The sequence below is a fragment of the Chiloscyllium plagiosum genome, unplaced genomic scaffold (assembly GCF_037043375.1).
Source record: "Chiloscyllium plagiosum isolate Xiang-an unplaced genomic scaffold, Cpla_swu_hap1 HiC_scaffold_39, whole genome shotgun sequence".
NCBI classification, from domain to species: domain Eukaryota; kingdom Metazoa; phylum Chordata; class Chondrichthyes; order Orectolobiformes; family Hemiscylliidae; genus Chiloscyllium; species Chiloscyllium plagiosum.
The window spans coordinates 3,912,760-3,939,968 of NW_028270177.1; the positions used below are offsets into that span (position 1 = coordinate 3,912,760).

The 27,209-nt window shown below is 43.9% G+C and overlaps 2 protein-coding genes across 5 annotated transcripts in view; one reads left to right on the forward strand and one right to left on the reverse strand.

Annotated features, from left to right (window-relative positions):
• The first annotated feature begins 1,982 nt into the window (after positions 1-1,982).
• wdr76 (WD repeat domain 76) lies at positions 1,983-20,712 on the forward strand. The gene is made up of 14 exons (XM_087981229.1): positions 1,983-2,215; positions 2,561-2,713; positions 5,738-5,836; positions 6,833-6,897; positions 7,525-7,651; positions 8,486-8,575; positions 9,156-9,199; positions 9,508-9,661; positions 10,752-10,904; positions 12,411-12,529; positions 13,139-13,237; positions 13,834-13,986; positions 15,478-15,531; positions 18,159-20,712. Exons 1-14 carry the CDS (start codon positions 2,084-2,086, stop codon positions 18,427-18,429), a joined length of 1,713 nt encoding a protein of 570 aa, XP_087837355.1. The 5' UTR covers positions 1,983-2,083; the 3' UTR covers positions 18,430-20,712.
• Positions 20,713-24,330: 3,618 nt separating this feature from the next.
• Positions 24,331-27,209, reverse strand: part of LOC122540881 (FERM domain containing 5a) — a 257,704-nt gene continuing 254,825 nt past the window's right edge. For 3 of the 4 annotated variants that reach the window (XM_043677107.2, XM_043677109.2, XM_043677110.2), the window contains exon 14: positions 24,331-25,645. In XM_043677107.2, coding sequence (XP_043533042.1) covers positions 25,062-25,645 — 584 coding nt within the window. In that variant the 3' untranslated portion in view covers positions 24,331-25,061. The remainder of the gene's footprint in view (positions 25,646-27,209) is intronic. The other variant, XM_043677108.2, reaches the window with a different exon arrangement.

The following is a 27,209-nucleotide window of genomic DNA, read 5'->3' on the forward strand; positions in this document are numbered from 1 at the left end:
ATTTCAAAGGTAAAAAAGTGTAAATTATTTTGCTAGATAAATATCGAAATCTTGTTAAACCTTTACAGCCACTCATTAGACTGCAGCTGGAATACTGTGAAGAGTTTTGGGTCCTTTATCTAAGGAAAGATATACTGCCATTGGAGGTAGTCCAGAGAAGATCTACTTGATGCTGGGGTAGAAGGATTCGAGGAGTGGTTGAGTAGGTTGGGCTTGTAGTTAAGAGTGTAGAAAATTGAGAGGAGACCTTATTAAAACACCAGATTCTTAGGAGACTTGACAGACTAGTTGTTGAGTGGTTGTTTTCCCTATGGGAGAGTCTGTGAACAGATGGCATGATTTAGGGGTAAGGATTTGTCCACTTAAGACAGATGAGGACTTTTTCTCAGAGGATGATGCATCATTGGAATTCTTTTCCACATAGGACTGTATCATTAAATATATTAAGGCTGAGAGAGACCGCTTTATAATCATTAAGGAAATCTAGGTTTATGGTTAGATGGCAAGAAAGTGGAGTTGAGGATTATCAAATCAATCGTCCAGTTAGGTTTTGTGAGTGGAGCTAAGAAATAAGAAGGGGATGTGACATTATTGGGGTTGTACTATAAGCCCCTAAATAGTCAACGGGAATTAGAGGAACAAATATGCAGGAAGTTTGGGGAATCTTGCACTCGCAGTAGGCTTGTCATAGGGGATTTTAATTTTCCTAAGAGTGGCACTGCCAGAGTGTTAAGTGCATTCAGGAAAGTTTGACCTACTCTTGGAAAATAGGGCAGGACAAGTGATGGAGGTGATAGTGGGGGAGCACTTTGGGATCAGCGACCATAGTTCTATTAATTTTAAAATAGTTATGGAGAGGGACAAAACTGGTCCACAGGTTCAAGTTCTAAATTGGGGCAAGGTGAATTTTGATGGAATTAGACAGGAGCTTGCAGGGGTTGTTTAGAGTAGTTTGTTTGCAGGCAAAGGGACCTTTGGCGATTGGGAGACCTTTAAAAATGATGTGACTAGAATTCAAGGTCTATATATTCCTTTGGGGGTGAAGGGCAAAGTTAGCAGTAATAGGGAATCCTGGATGACGAGATATTGAGGCTTTGACCAGAAAAAAGGAAGAGGTGTGGCTCCTAGGATCAAGGAAATCCCTGGCGATGATAAGGAATACGGGAGTTTACTGAAGAAGGAAATTGGGAGGGCGAAAAGGGGGCATGAGATACCTTAAGGTGAATCCAAATAGGTTCTTTAAGTATATTAAAGGAAAAAAGAATAACTGGAGAGGGAATAGGGCCCCTTAGCAACCAAAGTGGACACGTATGTGTAGACCCACAGGAGATGGGCAAGGTTCTCAATGAATATTTCTCCTTTGTGCTTACCATGGAGAAAGACATGGAGACTTGGGGAAGTTAGTGGTGATATCTTGGGGACAGTCCATATTGCAGTAATAGCTAACATTATCCAAATATTTTAAATGTAGAACACAATTGGGTTGTTGAAGACTGATTTATTTGTCCCACCAGTGTAAATATCCTAAGATTATAACAGCACAGAGGGAGCTGATTACACCCATCCTCGTGTTGACTCTTATGAAGGGCTATCTGATAAGTTTCACCCCCTTTTTTTCCCAAATGCTGCGCAAACCATTTCCTATCAAGTAAGTTCCATTTGAAAGTTTATTTTTAACCTACTTTCCATTGGTTTTTCAGGCAGGGTATTTCAGATTTGAGTTCTGAAGATGGCTCACTGGACTTGAAACATCAACTGTGTTTCTCTGTCCACACATACTGCCAGACCTGATGAGTTTCTCCAACAACCTCTGTTTTTGTTTCAGATGTTCATTGGCAGTTACTTGTTTTAATGTTAATTGCAGTGTCTGGTTGTTTCGAACTGCTGCAGCTGCTCTTCAGCAGAGCGAGCTATCCCAGGGGGCGTTGCGGTTTCCAAGATGGCGGATGTGAAAGTGCCCTATCTCCGGCAGCGGGAAACGGAGCGCGGGAAATGTCACCATTCACGTAACAAACAAGCTCCAAGCGCGCCCGGAAGTGGCCGCTCGGCGCCGGGGACAGCAGCGTCTTTCCCCTCTCGGGCCATGAAGCCCGGAGCTCAGGGCACGGCACTCGGGCGGCAGCCGACAGCAGCGGGCTCGGTCAACCGAAAACGGCGGCTCGGGCCGGGGGGCGGAGGCGGGGAGACCCCGGGGAGAGAGGCCCCGGGGAGAGAGGCCCCGGGGAGAGGGACCCCGGGGAGAGGGACCCCGGGGAGAGGGGCCCCGGGGAGGGAGGCCCCGGGGAGGGAGACCCCGGGGAGGGAGGCCCCGGGGAGAGGGGCCCCGGGGAGGGAGACCCCGGGGAGGGAGACCCCGGGGAGGGAGGCCCCGGGGAGAGAGGCCCCGGGGAGGGAGGCCCCGGGGAGGGAGGCCCCGGGGAGAGGGGCCCCGGGGAGGGAGACCCCGGGGAGAGAGACCCCGGGGAGGGAGGCCCCGGGGAGAGGGACCCCGGGGAGGGAGGCCCCGGGGAGAGGGACCCCGGGGAGGGGGACCCCGGGGAGGGGGACCCCGGGCCGGTCTTCAAACAGGAGGGTGCGCCAGGATGGGGCTGACCGGCGGCAAGTCCCAGCCGCTCAGGGGGACATCCCTCCTGGGCCAACAAGCCCTGCTGAGCCGGGCATGGCCCCCTCAGACTCGGATGGTTTCAGCACCGACGATGAGTTTCCTCTGTCGGTAAGGAATCAGGACAAATTGACTTTTAGTTTGTAGTTATTTATTTCTTCAGCCTCTTTGCTCTTTAAGACACTTGTAGTAACCTACAAAGTTATCTGTTCTTTACTTCATTATGTAACCAGTGTCTGATATCTCACCTAAGAAGGGTCCTGAGAAAATTCATTACATAAAGGTGCTATACAAATGCAAGTTTGTTTTTACTTGGACCGACTAATTGCAGGGTAGGATGAGTGGGATGAATATATAACGAGATTGTCCTACAGTTTTACCTTTAGATTATTTGATGACTGCCAGGATTCTGTTCAGTAAGTCTCTGACAGTGAACAGGAGGCTGCTGAGGTGACTCCCAGCTCTCCTGGTCCTCAATGTTTGGTGTTTGGGCACAGTGCAATCACAGAGTTAATGTGGGGGTGGTGGGGCAGAGAGGGGCTTCACTGCAGTGGGCCAATAACCAATCATCCTTCAGTGGAAAATGTGCTGATTTTATAGATGTTTGAAGTCAACATGTTCAGGTTTATCATGAAACACTCTAATCTAGACTCTGGTTTCCAGCATCTGCAGTTCTTGTTTTTACCTTATCATGAAACATGTCTGGGGCTGGTGGCACTTTATCCTGGATTTTCTAATGTAGAGGTAGAGACACAACCACTTCACTACCTAAGCTCAGCCTTCCTCATTTGTATCCTGGGAGTTGACCACTCAACTAATTATAGAGTCATGGAAACTGACCCTTCGGTCCAACTCGTCCATGCCAACCAGATATCCCAACCCGGTCTAGTCCCATTTTCCAACACTTGACCCATATCCCTCTTAACCCTTCCTATTCATATACCCATCCAAATGCCTTTTAAATGTTATAATTGTAGCAGCCTCCACCACTTCCTCTGGCAGCTCATTCCATACACGTACCACCCTCTGCGTGAAAAAGTTACTGCAGTCTAATTAATAATTCAAACAAGCTGCATAGATAGTGTCCCAAATAATCACCTCTGCCATTAGATTCTATGATTTTACTCTAATTGGGTTAGTTGAAGTAACATCAACCAAGACTTTAAACTTTCTCAAAAAAAACTGAATGCTGGAGAAACTCAGGTCTGGTGATATCTGACTTCCGAAGGAGGATCACTGGACCCATAATGTTAACTGTGCTTTCTCTCCACAGATGCTGTCAGACCTGCTGAGTTTCTCCAGCATTTTCTGCTTTTGTTAAGGCTTTAAACTTTGTCTAATGTTTTGTTTCATTCCCATTACACTATGGGTTTTTGTATTGTGTGATTTGCACAGCCTTCTTTAAATATACAACTGAAGGCCCAGGTTTGACCAGTTTCCATACATAGGAAAACTGAGAGGTTAATTCATTATTGAGGGGGATGTACAGGTATTTCTGCAGTGTGTCATGTCTTTCCCTTTAGAACACTGCTTTTAACTGGGAGGATCATGCTTTCCCACACCTTGCCATGCTCCCTCTCCCTTAGTGACACTGAGCTGTTGCTGTTGAACACCTCCATCTGCCTTGAGCAGGGCATCCAAGCCCTCCATATGTTCCTCTCCACACGCCTGCAACAGTACCCTTCCACTGACATTCTCATTCGTTTGGCTGAACTGGTCCTCACTGTTAACAATTTCTCCTTTGAAACCTCCCTCCAGACCAAAGGGGTAGCCATGGGCACCCACATGGGCCCCAGCTATGCCTGTCTCTTTGTTGGCTACGTAGAACAGTCCATGTTCAGTAGTTACACCTGCACCACTCCCCACCTCTTCCTCCGCTACATTGATGACTGCATCAGCACCACATCGTGCTCCCGCGAGGAGGTTGATCAGTTCATCGACTTCACCAACACATTCCACCCCGACCTTAAATTCATCTGGACCATCTTGGACACATCCCTCCCTCCCCTTCCTCGACCTCTCCATTTCAATCAACTGTGACTGACTCAATACTGCCATCTTCAAACCCACTGACTCCCACGGCTACCTGGATTATACCTCCTCCCACCCTGTCTCCTACAAAAATGCCATCCCGTATTCCCAACTCCTCCGCCTCCACTCTATCTGCTCCCAGGAGGACCAGTTCCACCACAGGACACACCAGATGGCCTCCTTCTTTAAAGACTGTAATTTCCCCTCCCACTTGGTTGATGATTCCCGCCAGCGTTTTTCATCCACTTCCCGTATCTCTGCTCTCAAACCCCACCCCTCCAACCTCAACAAGGGCAGAACCCCCCGGTGCTCACCTTCCACCCCACCAACCTCCACATAAACCGCATCATCCGCCGACCTTTCCGCCACCTACAAACGGACCCCACCACTAGGGATATATTTCCCTCCCCACCCCTATCTGCAAAGCACATCCACCAATGTCATTTATTCCATCTGTTGCTCCCAATGTGGTACCCTCTAAATTGGTGAGACAGGACGCCTGCTCGCAGACTGCTTCAGAGAATATCTCCAGGACGCCCGCACCAACCAACCCCACCACCCAATGGCCGAACACAGTCCCCCTCTCACTGCGCCAAAGATATGCAGGTCCTGGGCCTTGTCCACCGCCACTCCCATACCACCTGATGCCTGGAGGAAGAACACCTCATCTTCCGCCTCGGAACCCTTCAACCCCAGGGCATCAATGTGGACTTCACCAGTTTCCCTATTTCCCCTCCCCCACCTTACCCCAGTTCCAACCCTCCAACTCGGCACTGTCCTCATGACCTGCCCCACTTGTCCATCTCCCTTCCCACCTATCCTCACCACCCTCCCCTCTGACCTATCACTTTTACCTCCATCTCCATCCACCTATTGCACTCTCAGCTACCTCCCCACCCAGCCCCATTTCCCCCCCTCCCATTTATCTTACTACCCCCTTGGCTCACAGTCCCATTCCTGCTGAAGGGCTTTTGCCCAAAACATTGATTCTCCTGCTTTTCCAGCACCATTCTTGCAACTCTTAGGAGCATTGAAATAGTGAGTGACACTGGAATCTGTTCAGTGAGGAGTTTGTACCTTTCAATGTTATGTTTTGTATTTTAGTTTCATCGACAATCCGAGGGGCTGTCATTGTACGAGAAGAAGCGACTGAAAAATATTCAGGAAAATGCCCGGTTCTTTGCATCTTTGAATATGCAGGAGGTAAATAACACATTGACCGCAGCGGTTCAAGGGAAACAACCCTCCTCTACCACCCTCTGTCTCATTATTGTTGTTTAGCATCAAGCTGTTGAGCTGAGTTGGTTCTGTTCATGGTTTCGGTCCATTGAACATAAAAGTTATTGCTTAACGGGAGGTGATTTAGCCAACACGACTGTCCTGAGTGGCTGATGATTTTCACGGAATTGGAGTGATGCTGCACGCAGTCCTTCTCCTTGAAGCTGAGACTTGATGGAGTGTTCCACACCTTTAAGATTGAATGGAGTAAATAAAGGAAACTATTTTCAGTGGGGGGAGTGTGAGTAAACCAAGACATGAGGATTTAAGGTATTTGACTTAAAAAAAGACAATATGAGGAAGCATTTATCTCTAAGCAGTGAACTGTTGTGATTAAGACTGCCTTATCTGAAAAGGTGATGGAAGCAGATTGAATAGGAAATGAATTGGATAGGAATATAAGGTACAGGAACAAACCATTCCGCCTCGACATTACTTTCCTGCTCATGCTCCATTTCCCTTTGATTCCAGAATAGGAGGATTAAAGGGAACATACCGAGCAGGGCTGGGTAGAAAGAGTAAGGGAGCGGAATTAATTTGATAGGCTTATGAAAGAGTGAGATGGGCCCAGTGACCCTCTGTGCTGGATTACTGAGTTTTTATTTAGAATCAGTCACATCTGAGGATACTTTCAGGTCAAACATTTTTTGCTGGGTGTTGCAGTAGTCAGGATAAAAGGAGATAATAGAATTATACTTTGTGTGTTTTACCCTGATTGAATCTCAGGCTGGGTATTGGGGATACACCAGGCTAACATGAATGTTGCTGTCCTTTCATGTGCAACTATTTTGAGTGTTCAGCAATCGGTCTTACTCTCTCCTGGTCTGTCTTCGACAAATTGAAACTGGTTGAAATATTTGGGAAATCAAAGTAAATGGTCTTTTGCTGATCCACAAAGGAATTTGCTGTTTTATTTTACAGACTGCTGAAAAACTCAGAGAAATCAGTACACAACGTCGAACAAAAAGACCGAATGCATCCAAAAGGTATGATTTGTGCAATGCAATTAGAAGATCGATCAAGTTTAGTTTTGTGTTTTTGAATCACGTTACATCTGATTATCTCTACTGTGAGAGTCTAAAAGGTATCAGCATAAAGGAGGCCATTCAGTCCCTTGTGCCTGCTCTACTGTTACACAAGGTCATGGTTGTGCTGTTGCTGTATTCCTTTACAACATCCGCACCTGTTGAGAGAGTAACATTAATGTGGACATGTTGATAACTGAGCTTCTGAAAGTTCAAAGGAAACAAAATGGTTCATAGTTGCAAGAGTTTCATGATAAAACGTGGGGCTGCATAGATGATAATTGCTTGTTACAGAAGTTGTGATGTAGTGAGGAGGTGCCACAGGAATATGTATTGGAGCTTCTAAATCAAATTGGTAGCTTGAGATTCTGAAATTGATGATCGTGCAGATGATGCCAAGCTTGGAGGGAGGCTAAATATTAGGAGCCAGTCAAGAAAATTTAAAATTAATCTGACACACCTCAGTGGCAGAAATTTCACAGGGAATGTTGATCATTGTTCTCACTTTGTTTAAGTGTATTTGTATTATCTTTATTGTCCCATCGTGTGCAACTTTATTTTAAGTTTGATTCTTTTTCTGTCTTTCAGAAAGAAACTTCAAAGCTCTGGGGAGCAGCCTATAGTTCGCCGATCGATGCGATTACTGAGATTGGACCCATCAGGCACCCCACTCCCAGAAATCCCAATAGAAATACAAAAGCAGTCAGAAGAAAGGGTGGGTCTCTCTGTTTGGGTGTCTGTGGATGCAGGGTTTGTAACAAGTTCAACATTTCTTTTGCACTGGTCAGGTTTTGGCAGGGCAGAGATGAGGTTAGTGCCAGGATGATCTACCATCACAACGTAGATACACAGTAGAGGTCTCGTGGCTCTGTATCATTTGTGTACCTTAACCAGAGCCAAAGGACAAAATTCTACAGTGTGGTATTTCCAATTTTATCACACACATGGTATTTGGGGAAACATCAGGGAGGGGGTTTAGGCACGTGTGTGTTTGAGGGAGATAGGCACAAAGCATCTGGGTATGAGGGAGGCAGAGAGGAAGTGCATGCACATGGGGGAGAGAGCATAGTGCGATTGACTGATGGACAAAAAGGAGTTCATATGAGGAGGAGGCAGAGAGTTCCTGAGTGTCTGATAGGGAGTGGGAGTGTGTGAGAAGGCAGAAAGGGAGCCCATGTGCACTGACGTCACTGAATGTACACTTCCATGTTGTGCAAAGAGAGAGAGTGCCCGAGTGTGACGCAGGGAGTGTATGTGCATGTATGTAGGAAGCAGTCATTGTGTGGGAGGAAGTATGTGCGTTTTTGAGTCGGATGCACACATGGTAAAGAAGGGGGGGAGAGAGAGAGACATACATACAGAGAACCTGTGTATGAGAGAATAATATAGATTCATTTAAGGTGAGGCCAAACAAGTACATGAGGGAGAAAGGAATATAAGATAAAGCTGATGGAGCAGAATTACTGGCACAGATTGATTGGGCTGAATAGCTGTTTCTGTGCCATATATTCTGTATTGGTTATATTATTTTCTTGCTCCTCTTCCTCAGATTTCTGGGCCAGTGAAAATGGTTCAAGATGATGAAGACGACAGCAAAGAAACTGAACATCTGATGAAGATGTGGCTGGAGATGAGCCAGGTATTCCATTTTATAACTGAACTGAGAGATTGAACCAAATGCCTAATTTTTATTAATGCAACATTGAGCTGTTACATGTCATCCATTGTTTAGGTGGTTCAAGGTTCTGTGTAAGACTGTGATCCTTCTGGGAGAATTCTGAAAGTTTCAGCGACTTTTTACATGATGATGTAGAAAGTGATGATGCTTGTCCTTTTAAGAGTCAGCTGCTTTATGTTAAATTTTGTTGGTTAAATATCTGAACAAGAGTTCTTTCCAAAGATTCCTAAAAAGATCAAAGTAAATTGGCCTTTGAATAGGTGTTTTTAATCATATAGAATATGTAGAGATAAATGTTTAAATTGTGATGGTTACAATAAATCATTTTAAGAGTTTATGAAGGCCAATATTTTTCAGTATCTCAAACTTTGGTTAATTTTGCCTCTTGTTTCCTCCCATTCTAGCCTTCATTCCCATCAGTGCAAAATGATATTAACGTTAAGAGCTTGGTTTCAGTGTTTTGGTTAAAATAGAGAATGCAAATAATGTAGAGGAGTCTGATGTAGTCCCGAGCTGAATATTTCCATCATGTTTTCCTCAGGGTGAGGTGCACAACAAAAACAAGCAGCCAGTAGAACTGAAAACGTAAGTTTCTTTTCAGCGTGATCCTCCATCTCATTGCCTCTGCCAATCAGAATCTAGTTGTCACCCAATTAATGCTCTCCTCTCATCATATAAATATTCATTTTGCTCATTATTGGTATTCTTGCAACTTATCCTGATGGAAAGTTTTGTTAAAAGTGTGTATTTGTTTTCAGCAATATTCAAGTTCTGTACTACCAAGCAACTGTCTTCAGTCGAGAGTTGATTTCAATTATAAAATAAAAGCTATGTCTGTTTGTTGTTTGCTTATTTTTATAAATCACCGGCATCATCGTTGTTGCTCTGAGCAGGTACAAGTCCACTTTGCACAGGATGACCATGCAAGAAGGTTTCGTTGCTAAAGTGACGCCAAGCCGGGTCGGCTCACTGGCCTTTCATCCGTCTCCGCACAACTTCCTAGTTGCTGCTGGGAGCACTTACGGATACGTCGGACTGTGGGATCTGGTCAGTGAATCAATTTTGTTATTCTGGTTGTACAAAAAGACTTACATTTTCCTTAGACCTTTCACACCTTCAGGACATCACCAAATTCTTTACAACCAATGAGGTGTTTCTGAAGCACAGTCACTTGTAGGAAACACAGCAACAGCTCCCTTAAATGGTAAGTATTACTTTTTGAGTGATATTGCTGAGGGATTAAAGTTAAGCAGGACACTGGGAGAGTTCTCCTGCTCTTTGAATAATATCAGGGTCTCTTTTCAGTCCACCTGAGAGAACATCAGTCTGTAAGAGATGTGTCTTTTATGGAATTTCCTGGTGTTAACTGATTTTGAAACTTAAGGGATGACTATTATATACGAAGAGGAAGTCTCTCTTTTTGACGAAAGATTATTCTAATCCACATTTGCTTACTACTGTCTAACTACTTTGAATTATATAGAGCTGCCCCCTTTGCCACAACTAGCCTGTTCCCTGAGAGAACTTTGAATTGAATTTGTTTCTGTGACCTTCTGCAATTTGGATTCCTGAGCAGCACCAGAATGTGTGTTAAATGGACGATGGGCAGTTTCTAAAGAGTAGCAGATGTGAGTGATTCACATTTACTCAGTACTGAAAAGACTATTTGTTTATTTATATTTGCAGCCTGATGCTGTGTCAACTGTAGCTCATAGGGAGCACTGTCAGCTGCCGGATTCAAGTACCACTGCAAAGACTTGGTATAGAATTGAGGCAGACAACTCATTGCAGGAGTGAGGGAGTGCTGTCTCGCCCCAAGTACTGTCCTTTGTGCTGAACATAAAACATTGCAGATAACTTCCTCGTGTACCAGCTGCTAGTTATTCCTCCAGAAATATCCCAAAAACAGATTATCTGATCATTGTCACACTGCTGTCTGTGGGAGCTTACTGTGCATGAACTGTCTGCCTGTTTCCTGCTTTACAATAGTGACTGTGCTTCAGAACGGGCTACCTTGGCTGGGAAGGAATGCAGGTGGCCTGAAGTCAGGAAAGGTGCCACAGAAATGTAAGTTATTTGTGTCTTAATGATCCAACTCTGATTGCAATCTTTTGCTCTTCTCTCTCTTTTATTGTAGAGTTCCCAGGAGGGTACAGTCCATCAGTTCAAGCCTCATTGTAACACTATTAACTGTTTGCACTTTTCCCCTTCAAACTCTGCTGAGCTCCTGTCACTAAGCAACGAAGGGAGTATTCGCTGTGGAAATGTAGCTGCTGCTGTCTTTGATGAGGTAAAATGCACTAAAGCTGTCTTTTTTGTGGGTTTTACGTTACCAGAAAGTATGGAATGCATTGATGGTTTTCTGTTACAAGAAAACATGTGCCTTCTCTAAATGAAGATGGTTGAAATCCTATTTTACCTAAACACCTTCTGCACCGAACCAAGAAGATAGCAAAAGAGAAATTAATTATCTAGGAACCCAAATGTTACTTTTGTTTGGAATGTTGTATCTTCTTGCATATGGTGTTAAGTCTTGTGAGAGTTCAGAGAGGTGAGGGGCGAGGGGGAGCAGAGAGAGTGTGAGCAGTCTCCTGCAATCCTCCTCCTTCCTCAATCATTCACAGGTTGTTCTACTATAACGTGCATTTTGTTAACACCAATTAACTGTCACATGATTGACGAATTGTGCACATGGTTTCAAAAGCACAAAGTTATAAAGCGATTCTGGTCTCATTCGTGTAAATGGTGCTGCTGTTACATGATTTTCTTATAACACGGGGTTGCATGAGAATGGAACTACCACGTTATAGTAGAACCAATTGTATTTCAGAAAAGGCAACTCATTCAGTGTAGGTGAAAGATGTGAAATGTCAGGAAAATGTCCTTTTTTGGAGTTTATTGTGCTTAAAAATATTTACTTATCCTGCAAGGAATAACAGTACAGCACAAGGTATCATTAATAGGAGCATAACATACAAAAGCAAGGTTATGTTGCACTTGGGTAAAACACTTGGTTCAGCTTTAGCTACAGAATTGTGTCAAGTTCCAGTTATCCTTTAGGAAGCATCTGAAAGCTTGAGAGAAAGAGAGAGCGAGCAGTAGAGATTCAGTAGTATGGTCCCAGGGATGAAGAGTTTTGATTACTTTTTTTAAAAAAAAGTTGGCGAAGTTGAAACTTTAAGAGAAAAGTAACTGAGAAGGTTTGATTGAAATACTCAACATCACAAAGTCTCCACTTGGTAAGCAGAGAGAAATCGTTCCTATCGTTGGAAAAGCCAGAGAACATGGATTTAAGGTAATTGTTAAAAGAACCAATTGAGACATGAGGATAAACGGTTGTCTGCAGCAAGTGGTTAGGATCTGGAATGCACTGGTTTGAGGCTCTGCACACTTTCAGAAGAGAATTGGAATGTTATCTGAAGAGGAAACATTCTCTGGTTTACAGGAGATGACTGCTTCAGGGAATCAGCATATACACAATGGGCCGAATGGCCATCTCCTGTGTTGTAATAATTCCAATTGAGTGATTGAAATTAATAGAAGAATCTGCATCTCTCATGAGCCATTCCTGACTCTAGTCCCCTCCTCCTCCTTACTGTAGTGAACTGCAGCAGTCTGCACAGAAACTGCCTGAAGTTATTTGGTTCTAACCTGTGATTTCTGAGTTGGTTTTACCTGATTGCTGATTAATGAGACCTTTCCAAATAAAATGGTATCTGAGGAAACTGGTTTCTAATTGGGGGCTCTGAATCTCTGGGTTTGGAGCCAGTTAATTCAACACTGAACCTGTTCCTAGGTGTATACGTCTAACACGTGGGCCACGTCTTCCTTTGACTTCTTGGCTGAAGATGGTTCCACGTTGATTGTCAGTCACTGGGATGGGAACGTGGTTGTTGTTGACAGACGGACCCCAGGGTAAGTACGTCAGGAAAGGGGTGCTCACTTTGTAAACCCCCACATAACAACAGTTCTGTTAGTCAACAATTCAGAGCTATTTACCTTCTTTGCTTTTCAAGATGAAAACTCTTCCAACTTTTATTTTGCTTACATTGGGGGTGTGCTGGAAATGATGATACTTTTGAGTTCCTGTTGTTTGTTGCTTTTGTGGGTTTGGTAGTTCTCTCTCTCTCTTCTTTTCTCTAGCCGCCTTTTCTCGCTCGCTCTCTCTCTCTCGCGCTCTCTCACATTTGAAAACACCTACCAACAGATAACACTGTCATCAGACTTACAAACGGACTCCTTTCTCTGCACCATCTCTGTAGCTGTAACACTATATTCTGTATTCTATTATATTGTAAGGTATGACTTGTCTGGATAGCACGCAAAACAATATTTTCACTGTATCTCAGTACATGTGACAATAGTAAATCAAATCAAAACTATTTGAATATTTTCATTTTGTTTAAAAAGCTTGTATTTAACACCAGGTGTTTTGGATTTGTTTTTGTGGTGAATGTGTACACGTACACGTTACGGAATTAGCAGCAGTTTTTCTTATTTTCTTTCCTGTGCAATTTTCCACAGTACTTCAGGGGAACTGGATGCCGATCTGGGCGTAAACCATTTTCGGACTGTCGGTGTTCACCCGATGCATCGTCAGTATTTTGTTACCGCTGGGACGCGGTAAGCTCACTCTCAACAACCTGTTGCTGGCGCTCCTGTTTCCTCTGCACACCTTCATTACTTACCCTTTACCATCTAGCACACATTGTGTGGCTGCCCCCAGAATGTTCTTTGTATAACTTGGCATTCTATTTAACAACATAATGTTTTTATACCAGAGTGGAAAGAGGAACTGTCTTTTGCCCAGATAACAGGGGAGGTTAAGTTTGGCAGTCAGTTTATAAATTGAATCTAATGTATTTCTTTGTCAGGCAAGATTATTGAGGGGTGGGGGAGGAGGCAAATGGATGAACGTTAAGAATCAAGTCAATCTAACTAAATGAGTTGCAGAAGTTCAGGGGTGAAATTAAGAACGACATTGACAGACAAACATAGAAAAAAGTTTGGAATTCTTATAGACTCCGATTCCTTGTGAGTGTATATTCATGACTTAACTGAGTAGTGGGACAGGTTTGGGTGGTTATCTAACCATCTCCTGGCCCAATGAATGGCCACCTCCTGATTCTGTCATCACAGGATTTCTGCTCCCGTGTCATTTATGAATGAATTTTTGATTTCAGAGAAAGATCTGACCTCATTCCTTCTGTTTCCAACAGGTGTGTAGATATCTATGATGTTCGGAATCTAAAAACATCACACAAAAAGGCTGTAGCTTCCCTGGGGGGACACACAAAGAATGTAAGCTCTGCCTACTTCTCATCACTTACTGGTAATAAAGTGGTGACAACCTGCATGGATGACAGGATCAGGTAATGCCAACAAACCCCAGAATGAGTGTGACTGAATAGTTGGTACAACATTAAATTGTACAATTCAAAGAACTGAAAGCTAGAAGTAGGATTTTTAATTTGTTGGGGTTTTTCTAATGATCATCCATCCCAGATTAATCTGTCCACATTCTTTCACTCTAGTCTGCCTTGACAGTATCACCTCCCACAGGTTCATACAGTCATAGAGAACAGCCCCGTCGCTCCAACTCATCTAATCCAACCAGATATTCTAAATTAATCTAGTCCCATTTGCCAGCGTTTGGCCTATATCTCTCTAAAAGCTTCCTATTCATGTACCCTCCAGATGCCTTTTCAATGCTGTAATTGTACCAGCCTCCACCACTTCCTGTATCAGCTCATTCCATTCACACATCACCTTCTTTGTGAAAAGTTGGCTATTTGCCCGATCCATGCCCCTCATGATTTTATCACCCATCACAGATCAGAATTGGATGCAGTATTGCAAAAGTGGTCGAACCAGTGTCTTGTATAGCCGCAATGTGACCTCGCAATTCCTGTACTCAATGCAGTTACCAGTAAAGGCAAGCATACCAAACACCACCTTTACTATCCTGCATACCTGCAATTCCACTGTCAAGGAACCATGAACCTGATTTCCAAGATCATTTTCATTACCTGCCATTGTCCTAAGCTGACTCAAGTTGGGAATCCCCGTTTTAGATACATACTGTTGCTGGTTTGAGAAACTAGGGGCTGGATGTTGCATTATTGACATTCTGTGTCACGCTTTGTGTTACTTCAGACAAACTGTGTGCTAGAACATGGAAACCTGAATAACCAATGAACTCTTTTCTATGAGGAGAGGTACTGACTGTAGATGGGTTCTTCTGTTGTCATTCTTTACAGTAAGGGTCATGAAGGTAGAATTACACAGCACGGATCTGGAGCATTCAGATCACTGGTCTAGTCCAATGTTCACGTTCTGTGTGTCTCCTTAACCATCTTCCTGTATCAATTGTGAGATTTCTTTATTCTTTTGGAAGTGGGCATTAATTTTCCTTGATCTGGCCAAACTAAAGGCAGTAAAGAGTCAGCCGCTTTGCTGCAATAACCTGTTGCTTTGGGTCGTGCCTTCCCTAAAGGCCCTCAGTAAGCCAGGTGGGGTTTTACAACAATCAATAGTTTCATGCTCACTGTCACTGATTACAGATTTATTAATTGAATTTAAATGTCACAAGTTGCTGTGGTGGGGTTTGAACCCGTGTCCTCGGAGCATTAGCTTGGTTCTCTGGGTTACTAATCCAGAGCCATTACCATCTCACCATTTCTCTCTGCAGTGGACACGCTGTGCCGTTCTCATTAACAATGGATTTACCAGGAGCCCCTGTTTTAAGGAATGCCTTTTCTGTTTGCTGGAACTAAAATACTTTCCAGTGAAGTGCCTATTTAAAGCAGTGGGCTTCGTGTTGGTTCAGATCTTTTTAATTGTCTTTAAATAATTTATTGCAGAATATTTGACACAAGTGCCATAATTCCCAAGATTCCAGTCGTGGCGTCAATAACGTAAGTGAAATATTTCCAAGTAACCAATTAACTAGGTGTTTTGCTGTTAGATTGTGAAGTTGAAGTGAGCCCTTTCTGAAGTTCGCCAAGTTCCTGAGATGTTTGGTCTCCTGTGGTTTACTTTTGTACACCCACTGCTGCCCGACTCAATACTGGGGTCCAGCCGTACAGCTGGGTGAGCCAGGACAGCGAGCGTTACCAGACTGTCAAATTCTCCTGTCCCTTCTGTTTTTGCTCAGCTCCCTGTTGTTTGCAGTCTCTGATAGACATTATGGGTCAGGACTCAACGATACCATCCGTGGTTCCGTTTGTACTCTGTGACTAGGGAAGGCTAGTTGTCCAAAGTTCAGTTCCAGAGAATGGGAGCTGAATATTCCTCCTGGACACTCCGGTAAAGGTTTGAAAGGGCTGATGTCAGTGGACAATTGGCCAATCGCAGTAGATGAATAGATGACCCCTAATGTCGTGGTGAACACCTGAAATAGAGCTGCCACATTGTTACCACTCACTCTGATAGAACACTGAAATCAAACACCTCCCCCACCCCCCCCCCCCATTCCTGTATTGTCACAAGTTGTTAGTTTTTAAAGGAAGCATATAAAACCTCCAAAACTGTTGGATTTTCAGACCCGGGGTCCTGGAGCAAGGAATTTTGTATGTAACACATATTGCATTCTAGCTGCAGGTGACAATTAACCAAGTTAAAGAAATTTCTTCAAATTGGACTAATGTAATGTAAGGATTCCATGCAGAGACTGCACAAAACACTGTATGGGGCAAACAGGCAGACAACTAGAGATCCACATCCATGAACACCAACTAGCCACCAAAGGCTCTGACCAGCTGTCCCTGGTAGCCATACACACAGATGACAAGTATCACAGATTCGACTGAGCCAACACAACGATCATAGGAGAAGCCAAACAGAAGGACAGCAAGAGAGTTTCTCGAAGCATGGCACTGAGCCACGGACTCCATTGATAAACACATAGACCTAGACCCAATATACCGGCCACTGCAACAATCAACCAGCAGCAGAAACGAAGCCAAATAAATTCCAGAAACTCCAAAGAACTGAATATGTCACCTAGACAGGGGACAAAACTTCTGCAAATTAACCTCCCAGCTCAGCAAACACCCGCAACCACAACAACCGACACCCAAGTTACAAATCTTTACACTGCCCTTAAATCCTCAAATTAAAACTCCAAAACCCTTTAAACTCTCCCTTACACACAGAGACAAACATAAAGCGAAAACAAAATCTCACATGGGTGGAGGGGGAACTGGAGAATCACAGTCCTGTAATTTGTTTTTTGAACAGAAGGATTCACCTTGACCTTCCTTTTCCAGATGCTCCCACTGGTTAGCAAGAAGCACAGGGTGACTGGTTCACTTCGGAAAGGTCTCTGACTTATTTAAAGTCTCCACTTGCAGCATCTGCTGAAGGAAAGTTAAGCTGGTTTGTGTCACGCTTAAAGTGGCTTTATGCAGGGATCAGGGAGAGAATTGTTTGGATGCTGCAGACCTGCTTTTTTTTCTCTCTGGTCTGACTAACTTCTCAGGCCAAGCTGTTCAGATACCTAACAACCAATCACACAGTTGTTAGCAGGTGGAGGATCTTTGTCATTGGTAACTGGCCTCTTGTCCACACATGACTATATTCACTGGTAAACTACTCCTCGTCTGCACCTTGCCAGAACCTAGATCTACACAAACCAGGGTCATGATAGCTGTCCAATTCCTTATTTTCAAAATACTCACTTATCCTTACAAATCCCTGGTTTTCAACATAAATCTTATTTGCATTCATGGTTTTCAAAAGCACAAAAAAAAAGACATGATCTTTACAACGTGTAGATTTCTTCTGGGAACATTCATGTAGTACCTGTGGGAAAGGAGCAAGGAAGCAGGAACTTGTTGCTATGTGCGCAACTTTGAAGATGATGACACACGGTGGCTTGATGTGTGAGGGGGTCACTGCGTTGCCTTATTCCTTGTCAATTTCATTCCATTATGTTCGGGTTATACCCGCTAATAGCATGGATACATTTAAGGGGAAGCTGGATAAACATGAGAGAAAGGAAGAGAAGAATATGCCATTTTGGTGAAGCAATTATGATGAGGGTGGGTGGGGCGATGAGTGTGGGACTGTGACAGTGAGGGGGACAGTGGGTGGATGGCTGGTTGAGGCGGTGACGGTGAGGGTGGCTGGTTGAGGCGGTGATGGTGAGGGTGGCTGGGTGAGGCGGTGGCGTTGAGGGAGGCTGGGTGAGGCGTTGAGGGAGGGTGGGTGAGGCGGTGAGGGTGGCTAGGTGAGGCGGTGAGGGTGAGGTGATGAGGGTGGTTGGGTGAGGCGGTGAGGGAGACTGGGTGAAGCGGTGAGGGAGGGTGGGTGAGGCAGTGAAGGTGGGAGGGTGAGGTGATGATGGCGAGACGGTGACAGTGAGGGGGACGGTGTGTGGGAGAGGCGGTGAGGGTACGTGGGTGGGTGACGCAGTGAGGGTGGGTGAGGCGGTGTGAGGTGCAGACTAACAAGGACAGTTTGGCTGACTGGCCCTTTCTGTGCTACAAATTCTTTTTAATTGGACTGTTAACCTTGTTCTCTTTTCTCGGTTTTTAAACAGACATAACAATTACACCGGGCGCTGGCTGACTAAATTCCGGGCAGTCTGGGATCCGAAAAGGGACGATTGCTTTGTTGTGGGTAGTATGGCCAGGCCAAGGCAGATCGAAGTGTTCCACTTCACAGGCTCGAAAGTGCGAGAATTCCGGGACATGGAATGGCTGGGGTCTGTCTGCTCCATAAATGTCATGCACCCGACAAGGAACGTACTGGTTGGTGGGAACTCCAGTGGACGCCTTCATGTTTTCACAGATGGTGCACTGAGTGGGTAAGAGGAGCATCCCTGCAGAGTTGGAGTCGCTATAACATGGAAGCCAAGAGTCTTATTGGGTTATGCGCCGAATCTTGAGGGGAAAGTCCTTTAGAAATTGAGTATATTGTCTGCCCTGTTCAGTTATAAATTTTTAATTGTTATATAAACAGCTTAAGTACAAACTAGAAATTACAACAGATCTGCTGGGTTACATGGTAGAGACAGATGCAGTTAGGAGACCAACTGTAGTTCTTTTTGGTCTTAAAAATCCCGATTGAATAGATCAGAACAACCTTATTATTTCCTGCTGGAGAGAAGAATCATCTCATGGTAAATGAGGAAAGTGGCTGTAATAAAATTAGAACAGTATTGGACAGTATTAAAACATCATCCTGCAAATAGGAGTCAGACAGATGAGGTGTAGTTTCCATTCCTGCTAATGTCATGTCATGTCATCCTCTGGAACCTGATCAATTTGACAAATCTGACTCTAGGAGATCTGTTCGGATTGTTCAGGAATGTTTACTGAATGCTGTTAAGCTTTGAGTTTCTAAACCTATCAGAGAAAGAGCGTGACCCCTTCGGATCGGAACCATGAGCTAAAATGTCAGGATTGGTGTTCACTTGTGAGAAGGCAGCCTTGATAGGTCCGTCACTGTGCCCCAAGACAGTGCTTACTTGTTCAGGAATTGTTCTCTTTCTCTCCCATTGCCTCCAAAAACAAAACCATTGAAAATGAGATTATATCTCCTTTATCCCCCAGCATTGCTGATATTATCCAACATAGCTCCACTGTAAGGTCAAATAGAGATCTGCTCAGAAATAACAGGAACTGAGTTATTTTCTGCTGATTGTCTTGATTCTGTATTTTCAGGCAAGATTTTGTAGTAATTCATTTCATTCTGAGATTTTAATATTACCCACTGTATTTGAGTTTCCCCTTGTGTTCCTGCCATTGAAGTGATGCCATTACACTCTCTCTCTCTCTGTCTCTTTCCTTCCTCTGGCCCAATGCTGCTGGTCACTGCTTTATTCCTTAATGACATCCCAGAGCTCTGCTCCGATTTGTGAGAGAAAATGAGAGAGACAAGTGCACTGCTCATCAGATGGAGTATGGTTATTTGAGGTCTGGAAAGTGGGTTGTGGGGCATATTCTTACTGCAGAGCCCACTCATGAGAAAGCTGTGCTTATATTTTCTTTGTGGAGAGCGCTAAAAAGATTAATTTTATTTAAACTTTGTAAAGACAATGTAACTTCTCCATCCCTCCAGAACGTTGGAGTGGTTTCATTTACAGGGCACAAACTTCGAGCATTCTTAATGCAGAACTGTTGTGTATTTTTTTAGAAATATATTAAACTATTAATCTTCAAATAAACTTACCTTTTCATATAGTTTATGTGCATTATTTGAATGCCTCACCTGAAAGGTAATCTTAACTAATGTTTAGTGGTTAAGTTACTAAATTAATATTCAAGAGTGAAATCTGATTATGGCAGTTTGAGGATCTGAATTCAGTAATTTTCTTTTCTCTGCTTAGAAAATAAGCTGAGGAAATCTGTAAATGGGAATGGACATTGTTAGGTTATCAATAAAACCTCAATTCCTTAATGCTTTTCAAGTTCCTGTCCTTCTTCCTTGCCCTTAGCCAATGCGTGACTCCAGTCCCACGTTGTTGGCATTCATTGCCCAGAGCACACAAACACCTATTTACCCATCTAGCCTAATGACTTGGGAGTGAATGTACCGTAGCCAAATTTGTGGATGATTCAACAGTAGGTGGAAAGGTGAGTTGTGACGATGGCGCAGGCTGCAGAAGGATATAGGCAGGTTGAGTGTGTAAAAACTTGGCAAATGGAATATAATGTGAGATTATGCACTTTAGCAGGAAGAATAGAAAAGCTGAGTATTATTTAAGATGGGAAAGACAGTAGGAAGCTGTAGTGATTTGGGAGTGCAAGGCCCTTGCAAATGAATTGCAAACATTTAGTAAACAAGATCAGAAGGAGAGCGGGAATGCAGTACACTAGTAGGGAGGTTTTGCTAAAACTGCACAAGGCACAACTGGAAAACTGAGCAGTTTTGGGTCCCTTATATCGCCTTATCCAGGAAAGACTTGCATCAGAGGCACTGTAGAGAAGGTTCATTGGGCTCATACTGGGTATGGAGCACTTTCTTAGGAGAAGCTGAAGAGGTTGGGCCTGTGCTCATTGGTATTGAGGAGAATAAGAGGAGCCCTCATTGAAACATACAGATTCTGAGGGAGCTGCTGCAAGATTGTTTCAGAACCAGAGGGCTTCATCTCAGAGTAAGGGCTCACCCATTTTTTTGATTAGATTAGATTCCCTACAGTATGGAAACAGGCCCTTTGGCCCAACAAGATCACACTGACCCTCCGAAGAGTAACCCACCTAGACCCAGTCCCCTACTCTATGCTTACCCCTAACTAATACATCTAACACTATGGGCAATATAGCATGGCCAATTTTAGCACATCTTTGGATTGTGGGAGGATACTGGAACACCTTGAGGAAACCCACACAGACACGGGGAGAATGTGCAAACTCCACACAGACAGTCGCCCGAGGCTGGAATTGAACCTGGTGCTGTGAAGCAGCAGTGCTAACCACTGAGTCACCGTGCCATCTTTAAGACAAAGATGAGGAATTTCTTTAAGTTTACTAGAGACAGCTGGCAAAGACTGGAAAATGGAGTTGAGGATTATCAGATCTGCCATGATGTTATTGAATGATGGAGCAGACTCAATGGGTAGAATGGCCTGCTTCTATATTTCATGGTTAAATTGGCTGACTCTTGGCTGCTCGTTGCATGACTCTGCATCTTGGGGGCCACCAGACTCTGGGCAATAAATGTTAGTGATGCTCACATCCTGAGAATGACCAAAATAGGTGAATGCTAAGGACAGTGGTATCATGATTCTGTTGGGGCTTAGCAATCCCAAATCCTGGAATAATGCCCTGCATGATGGAGCCCAAATCCCATCGCATCAGCTGGGAAAAATAACATTATTAATGACGTGTTTTGGGTGTAACCCTTTTTCAAGAAAGTATCCCGATATTGGCTAAAAGTGAAAGGATTGAGTCACCTGTCTTCCCATAAGCAGTAACAAAGGTGCATTGCTATTTGTCAGAACATTATGTCAGAACTGTTCCATATACAGTTATACATGTTAATGTGTGAATGTCTGCATTCAGTGGTTAATTTCACTTTTTTTTTTATGGGACTCTGGCATACAGAACACTTGCAATGAATTGGAACTGTTCAATCAAGGGTTGGTAAGGCGTTCAGCCCATCAAATCAGCTCTGCCATTCAATCATAGGTTTTTCAATTTCAAACCCATTTTCCCTGTAAGCCTCGATCCCCTTGACAATCAAGAACCCATCTGTTTCTGTCTTAAATATACTCAATGACCTGGTCTCCGCAACCTCCTGTGGCAATGAATTCCACAAACTCCCCACTCTCTGGCTGAAGGCGCTTCTCCTGCTCTCCATTCTGAAAGGTCTTCCCTTTACTTTAAGGCTGTGCCTTCGGGTCCTAGTATCTCCTACCAACAGAAACATTTTCCCAACATTCATCTATCTTGCGAGGTGGAGATGTTGACAAGATGTGGTAACCGTGTGGTAACATGACATGATGCTTAAATATTCAACTATGCGAAACTGTTGATATCAAATATTTGAGAAAGACACTGGGCATAGACTTTCCCTGTAATTAATGCCTATTAAATCAAAAAAGTGTAAATGCTTCTTCGTTAAATTTTAATATATGCACTTTCCATTTACTTATTTCTTTTGAATGATTTAATTACTTGCTAAGCTGCAAGTACGGGAAAATATTTTGTACCCCCAGCTGTAAAACGAGTGGCTTTTCTCTATGGATAATGAGCAAAGACCTCTCTCCAACACCTAGCCCCGTGCCTCACTGGGGCTCTCTGCAGGACGCTCTTCAGAGGGTCCATGTTGTCGCAATGAGCCAAATGCACTGTCGGGATTATTTGATTAGTCACAGCTGCCTCCATCTCACTTTATCAATGTACCTTTCCATTCCTCTGTCCCTGTGTAACTGTCCACATGCCTTTACCCACACTCTATGGTAGTGAGTTCCATCGTCGCTAGGAAAAGAAGTTTCTCCTGAATTCACATTTAGATTTATTAATGACTCTACTTGTGGGCGGCACGGTGGCACAGTGGTTAGCACTGCTGCCTCACAGCGCCTGAGACCCGGGTTCAATTCCCGCCTCAGGCGACTGACTGTGTGGAGTTTGCACGTTCTCCCCGTGTCTGCGTGGGTTTCCTCCGGGTTCCTCCCACAGTCCAAAGATGTGCAGGTTAGGTGAATTGGCCATGCTAAATTGCCCGTAGTGTTAGGTAAGGGCTAAATGTAGGGGTATGGGTGGGTTACGCTTCGGCAGGTCGGTGTGGACTTGTTGGGCCGAAGGGCCTGTTTCCACACTGTAATGTAATCTAATCTAATCTACTGTTTACGGCCCCATAGTCTTGTCTCATTGGCACACAAAAACATCTTCTCTACATCTACTGAGCTCTTTCGTAATCTTAAAGACCTTTTATGAAGTCATACCTCAATCCTCTCCTTTGTAAAGAAAGCCCCCAGGCTTGTCCAGTCTTGCCTGACCATTACACCCTGTCAGTTGTGGTATCAGCCACGTGAAACTAAATGGAGCAGAGCTGTGTTCTGGGTTTGAGGTGATATCATCATCAATTCACTTCACAGAGACATTAAACAGAAAGCAGGCGGATGATTCTACAAGCAGTGTTGGTCTGACTGAAACAGACATGCTTTGAACCAAGAAAATTGTTTGTTTTATCTTAGTGTAAATGAAAGAACATCAAAACAGCTGCTCCCAGATCCTTGTACAGAAATATAAATTGCTGGAGAAACTCAGCAGGTCTGGCTGTATCTGTGGAGAGGTGGATGCGTTAATGTTTCGAGTCCAGTTCATTAGTTCTGAAGAGTCACTGGATCTGAAACATTAACTCTACTTTCTCTCTACACGCTGCCAGACATACCAGACTTTCCATCAATTCCAGTTTTGTTTCAGATTTGCAGCACCCATAGTTTTTGTTTACGCCAGATCCTTGTTTCCTGATGAAGTCATGAATGACCCTTCCTTACTGTGTTTAAAAGGGCAGACCCCAACTCAGAGAACCCTCCTTAGCTGTCAGACATGGGTCTGCATATTTGGACACAAGGTAAGTGCTTCTTTTATCTGGCACCTTATAGTGATGGGCCTTTTGTGCTCTCTGCAGTTTTGTTGCTGGTGGCATTGTTGTTGTGGGAGTTGTTTGAGCAAAGGAGTCAGGCTCAAATTTCATGGGAAAAATCCTTTTGCTGACAGCAGTTTCTAGATGCACGATCTGAGTTTGCTGTACTGGTAGGGACATCAAAAACAGCAGTCGGCCAATCAGCCCTTCGAGTTTGCTGTGCTGTTCAATATGGTCACAGCTGCTCATCCAACTCAGTCTCCCGTTCCTGCTTTCTCTCCATACCCATTCGTCGCTTAAGAACCATATCTAACTCCTTGCAACCAATTCAGTGTTTTAGTCTCAGCCACTTTGTGACAGAGAATTCCACAGACTCACCAATCTCAGTTTCTAAATGGCCTACCCTGTATCCATCAACTTTCATCCCTGGTTCTTGACTCCCACACCATTGGGAACATCTTTCCTGCATCTTGTCCTGTTAGAAGTTTGGAGATTTCAATGAGAGTTGTGTGTGTCTCCCTCTCTATCTCACCAACTCCCCCCACCCAATTCTTCTAAATCCCAGTGAAAACACTCCGAACCAATGCAATCTGTTTTCCCAATGTGAGGTACTTGCGATGTTTGTGCTGGTTCTACTGTTGTGCAGCAGTATACTCAACAAAATCACTCAGCATTGCTCCCTGGATTCTTTTTATTCCAATCTTAAAGACCATATGAACAGTCTGCATTTTCAAACAATGCTTCCATTTCCAGCCTTTCTGGTTTTGCAGATCGATCACACTATCTGTGTGGAGGAAACTTCCCAGGGAAACCATCCAGGGATGTGTAGGGACTGTACAGCGTTCAATAAACAAAATAAGTTTTTTTTTTGTCAAATAGTTAAAATATTACATGGAAATGATTAACAAACATTAAAAGTCTAACAGTTCTGAGGGAAAATGTCTTGCTACTAACCCGGTGTACTCGATATGTTTAAATATGGGAGCTGGTCGTTACAATTGTTAATATCATGGTCTCTGCACTTTTAATAAAGTCAGAAGGCAGGATAACTCTTGAACATCACAATAACAAAACTCCACACTTTGTTACTCAGTTCCTGGAGGTTACTAATAGTTAATCACTTATTCTAACAGACTTATAAAGCACAACAGTCTCAAGAGCTTCATGTTGGTTATGGTGGAAGGGATGGGAGGTTGAATGCAGATTTTTTTCCTCCTTGTTTTAAATTCCTTCTTGAAATCTTGATGATTCACAAAGTCTCCCAGCAGTGGTTGAATTCGTCCATTACAGGTGGCTTTACATGCCTGACGGTACCACCCAGAGGGGAGAAGGGGTGCCCAGACTGTTGGTCACTTGGTGCCATCCGTTGATTCAATGTCCCTGGGCGGACAGCTCAGGTTGGCTGGTATCAGGTGTCACTGAGAAGGCTTAGCAGGGACCGCACCTTGCAGGCAAACCATCGCCTGAGGGGACAAAAGTATTCATAATGGAACTGTTCAAATTCAGGGGTCTGCCGTATATCACGTAAAAAAGTAATGTCAATATCTGACTCTGTAAGCCCTATCAGGAGCAGGAGCAAGGCAAACAGGAGGCCTATGGTCACAAGCAGCAAACGGACCACACTTAAAACAAACGTATTCACCTGTTCCCTCTCGGCCCTGTCATTAACACCTTCTGGTAAGGCACTAGCCCCTCTTCCAGGCTCCTCAGGCTCCAATGGGGCACTGATATCACACTCTTTCTCCTCTTCAATGCCACAGTTGCCAGTGCTGCTGCCATTGGTTTGCCGAGGAAGAATTGATTCCAGACCAGGGTCAGACACTGGAGTGGGCAGGACACTGTTGGCTGGGCTATATAGCTCATCCGCTATCACAGAGCTCGCTTCATTGCCCTCTGCGGCAGTGCTCTTGCCTGGACGGGCACCAAACGTGTCTGTGTGTGAGGTCGATCGCACTGGGGTCGAGTGGGCACTGTCTCGGAGAGACTCTAACCCTGAAAGAGAGAGAATCAGTAACTGAGAGTCAAGTGAGACATAATCTGCAGTTCTTCTGTTTTACTTTAAGACTTGATCTGGTACTGGGTTGGTAAGATAACCGTGATACAGATTGCAAACAGGAATCCCATTCAGAAATGCGTGATCTTTTCTCTCACTCGTTTACAGAGAACGCAACTGGATCAATTCAACTCACAGAACTTCATTGTTGGCTGAGGTGATAATGTTTATAGGTCACAGAATCCAGAGACAAAGAAAGTTTGGGAGCAGAATCCTAATTGTAAATTACTGTATGGGTTGAATAAATGTGATATAATTTCACTCACACTTAAACTTGCAAAGTTGCAGTTTTGGTATTTCAGGGAGAATTGTTTCTGAATTATATTGCCTTGTCCTGGAAATAAATGGGCAGTTTGTACTAATCACAATCTGCAAACAGGAACCGGGTCAAAGCCTGAGAAATGAGGCCATTTTTTGACTGGCATTTATTGAGGAAAGTTTTAAAGAGGAAATAACTCCCAGTACTTCAGAAAACTACCCCCAACTTCCAGGGTGCAAACACTGAAGCCAGTCACAGAGAGAAGCAGCAGACTGGTCTGCAGTTCCAAATCAATCAGACACTGGAAATTTCAAATTATTGCAGTAAGGCATCACTTAGAGCAAGATTCTGCAACTTTCTGTTTTTTATTCCAGATTGTTTTAGCATTTGATGAATTAACAGGAACTTATGCTTTGATGTCAGGTTTATACCACACATTCCCAAATTTGAGTAATTTACATGATTAGCTCAGATCAGCTGTCAATTACAGCCCAGTTCCTGGTCTGAATGTGAGTACATATATTTGTGTATCTCAGCGTGAGGGTTTGTATCTGCATGTTTGTGTGAATCTCACTGTCTGTAAAACTGAGCCAGGAGTAGGTCATTCAGCCTGCTCCACCATTCAATTTGGATCATGGCTGATCCTCTCTCTCAATATCAATCTTTGTTTTCTCCCCGTACCCCTCAATGCCTTTAAAATCCAAAAAAAAGCAGTCTCTTTCTTGAATATACTCAGTGACTCTCTGTAAGGGTCTACGTGTATTTCAGTACATATGGAAATATCTTTGCGTTGGGCAGTGATGCTATTCCTGTAATAAGATGTAGGGCCTGCAGAGGGTGTGCTTGAGCCATTTTATGTGAAGTTAAGTTTGCTTTTGAATTCTCCCATGTGCTGCTAGAAATTACCACAAATCCCACTTCACTAAAGAGGCTGAGAACATACATTTCTGAAAGTTTCATCTTACATTTCTCCTGTTCAAAAACACACTTCACCAACTCTGTTCAGCGAATAAACAGCTCTGATCCTGCAGCAGAAGCTGAAACAGCACTGTGCTCTGTGACCACACACTTCTCCAGAGGATAGTTACAGCTTTAAACCAAATGGTGCTCTCCCTGATGCAGGTGCAAATGTCCTGCTGGCATGGAGAGCTTCCGGCCCAGGGAATGCTGCCTGGAGAGCTCCTGGTTAACGTGCTGAGGGACTGCATGGATGTGAAGATCAGCGAACAGAAATGGTGCGTTGG

Bases quoted from the DNA above. Each gene is read 5' to 3' on its own strand.
- wdr76 (XM_087981229.1), top strand. From the start codon at position 2,084: ATGAAGCCCGGAGCTCAGGGCACGGCACTCGGGCGGCAGCCGACAGCA. The intron at 6,898-7,524 runs GTATGATTTGTG...TCTGTCTTTCAG, and splicing joins AGACCGAATGCATCCAAAAG to AAAGAAACTTCAAAGCTCTG. The intron at 15,532-18,158 runs GTAAGTGAAATA...GTTTTTAAACAG, and splicing joins CCAGTCGTGGCGTCAATAAC to ACATAACAATTACACCGGGC.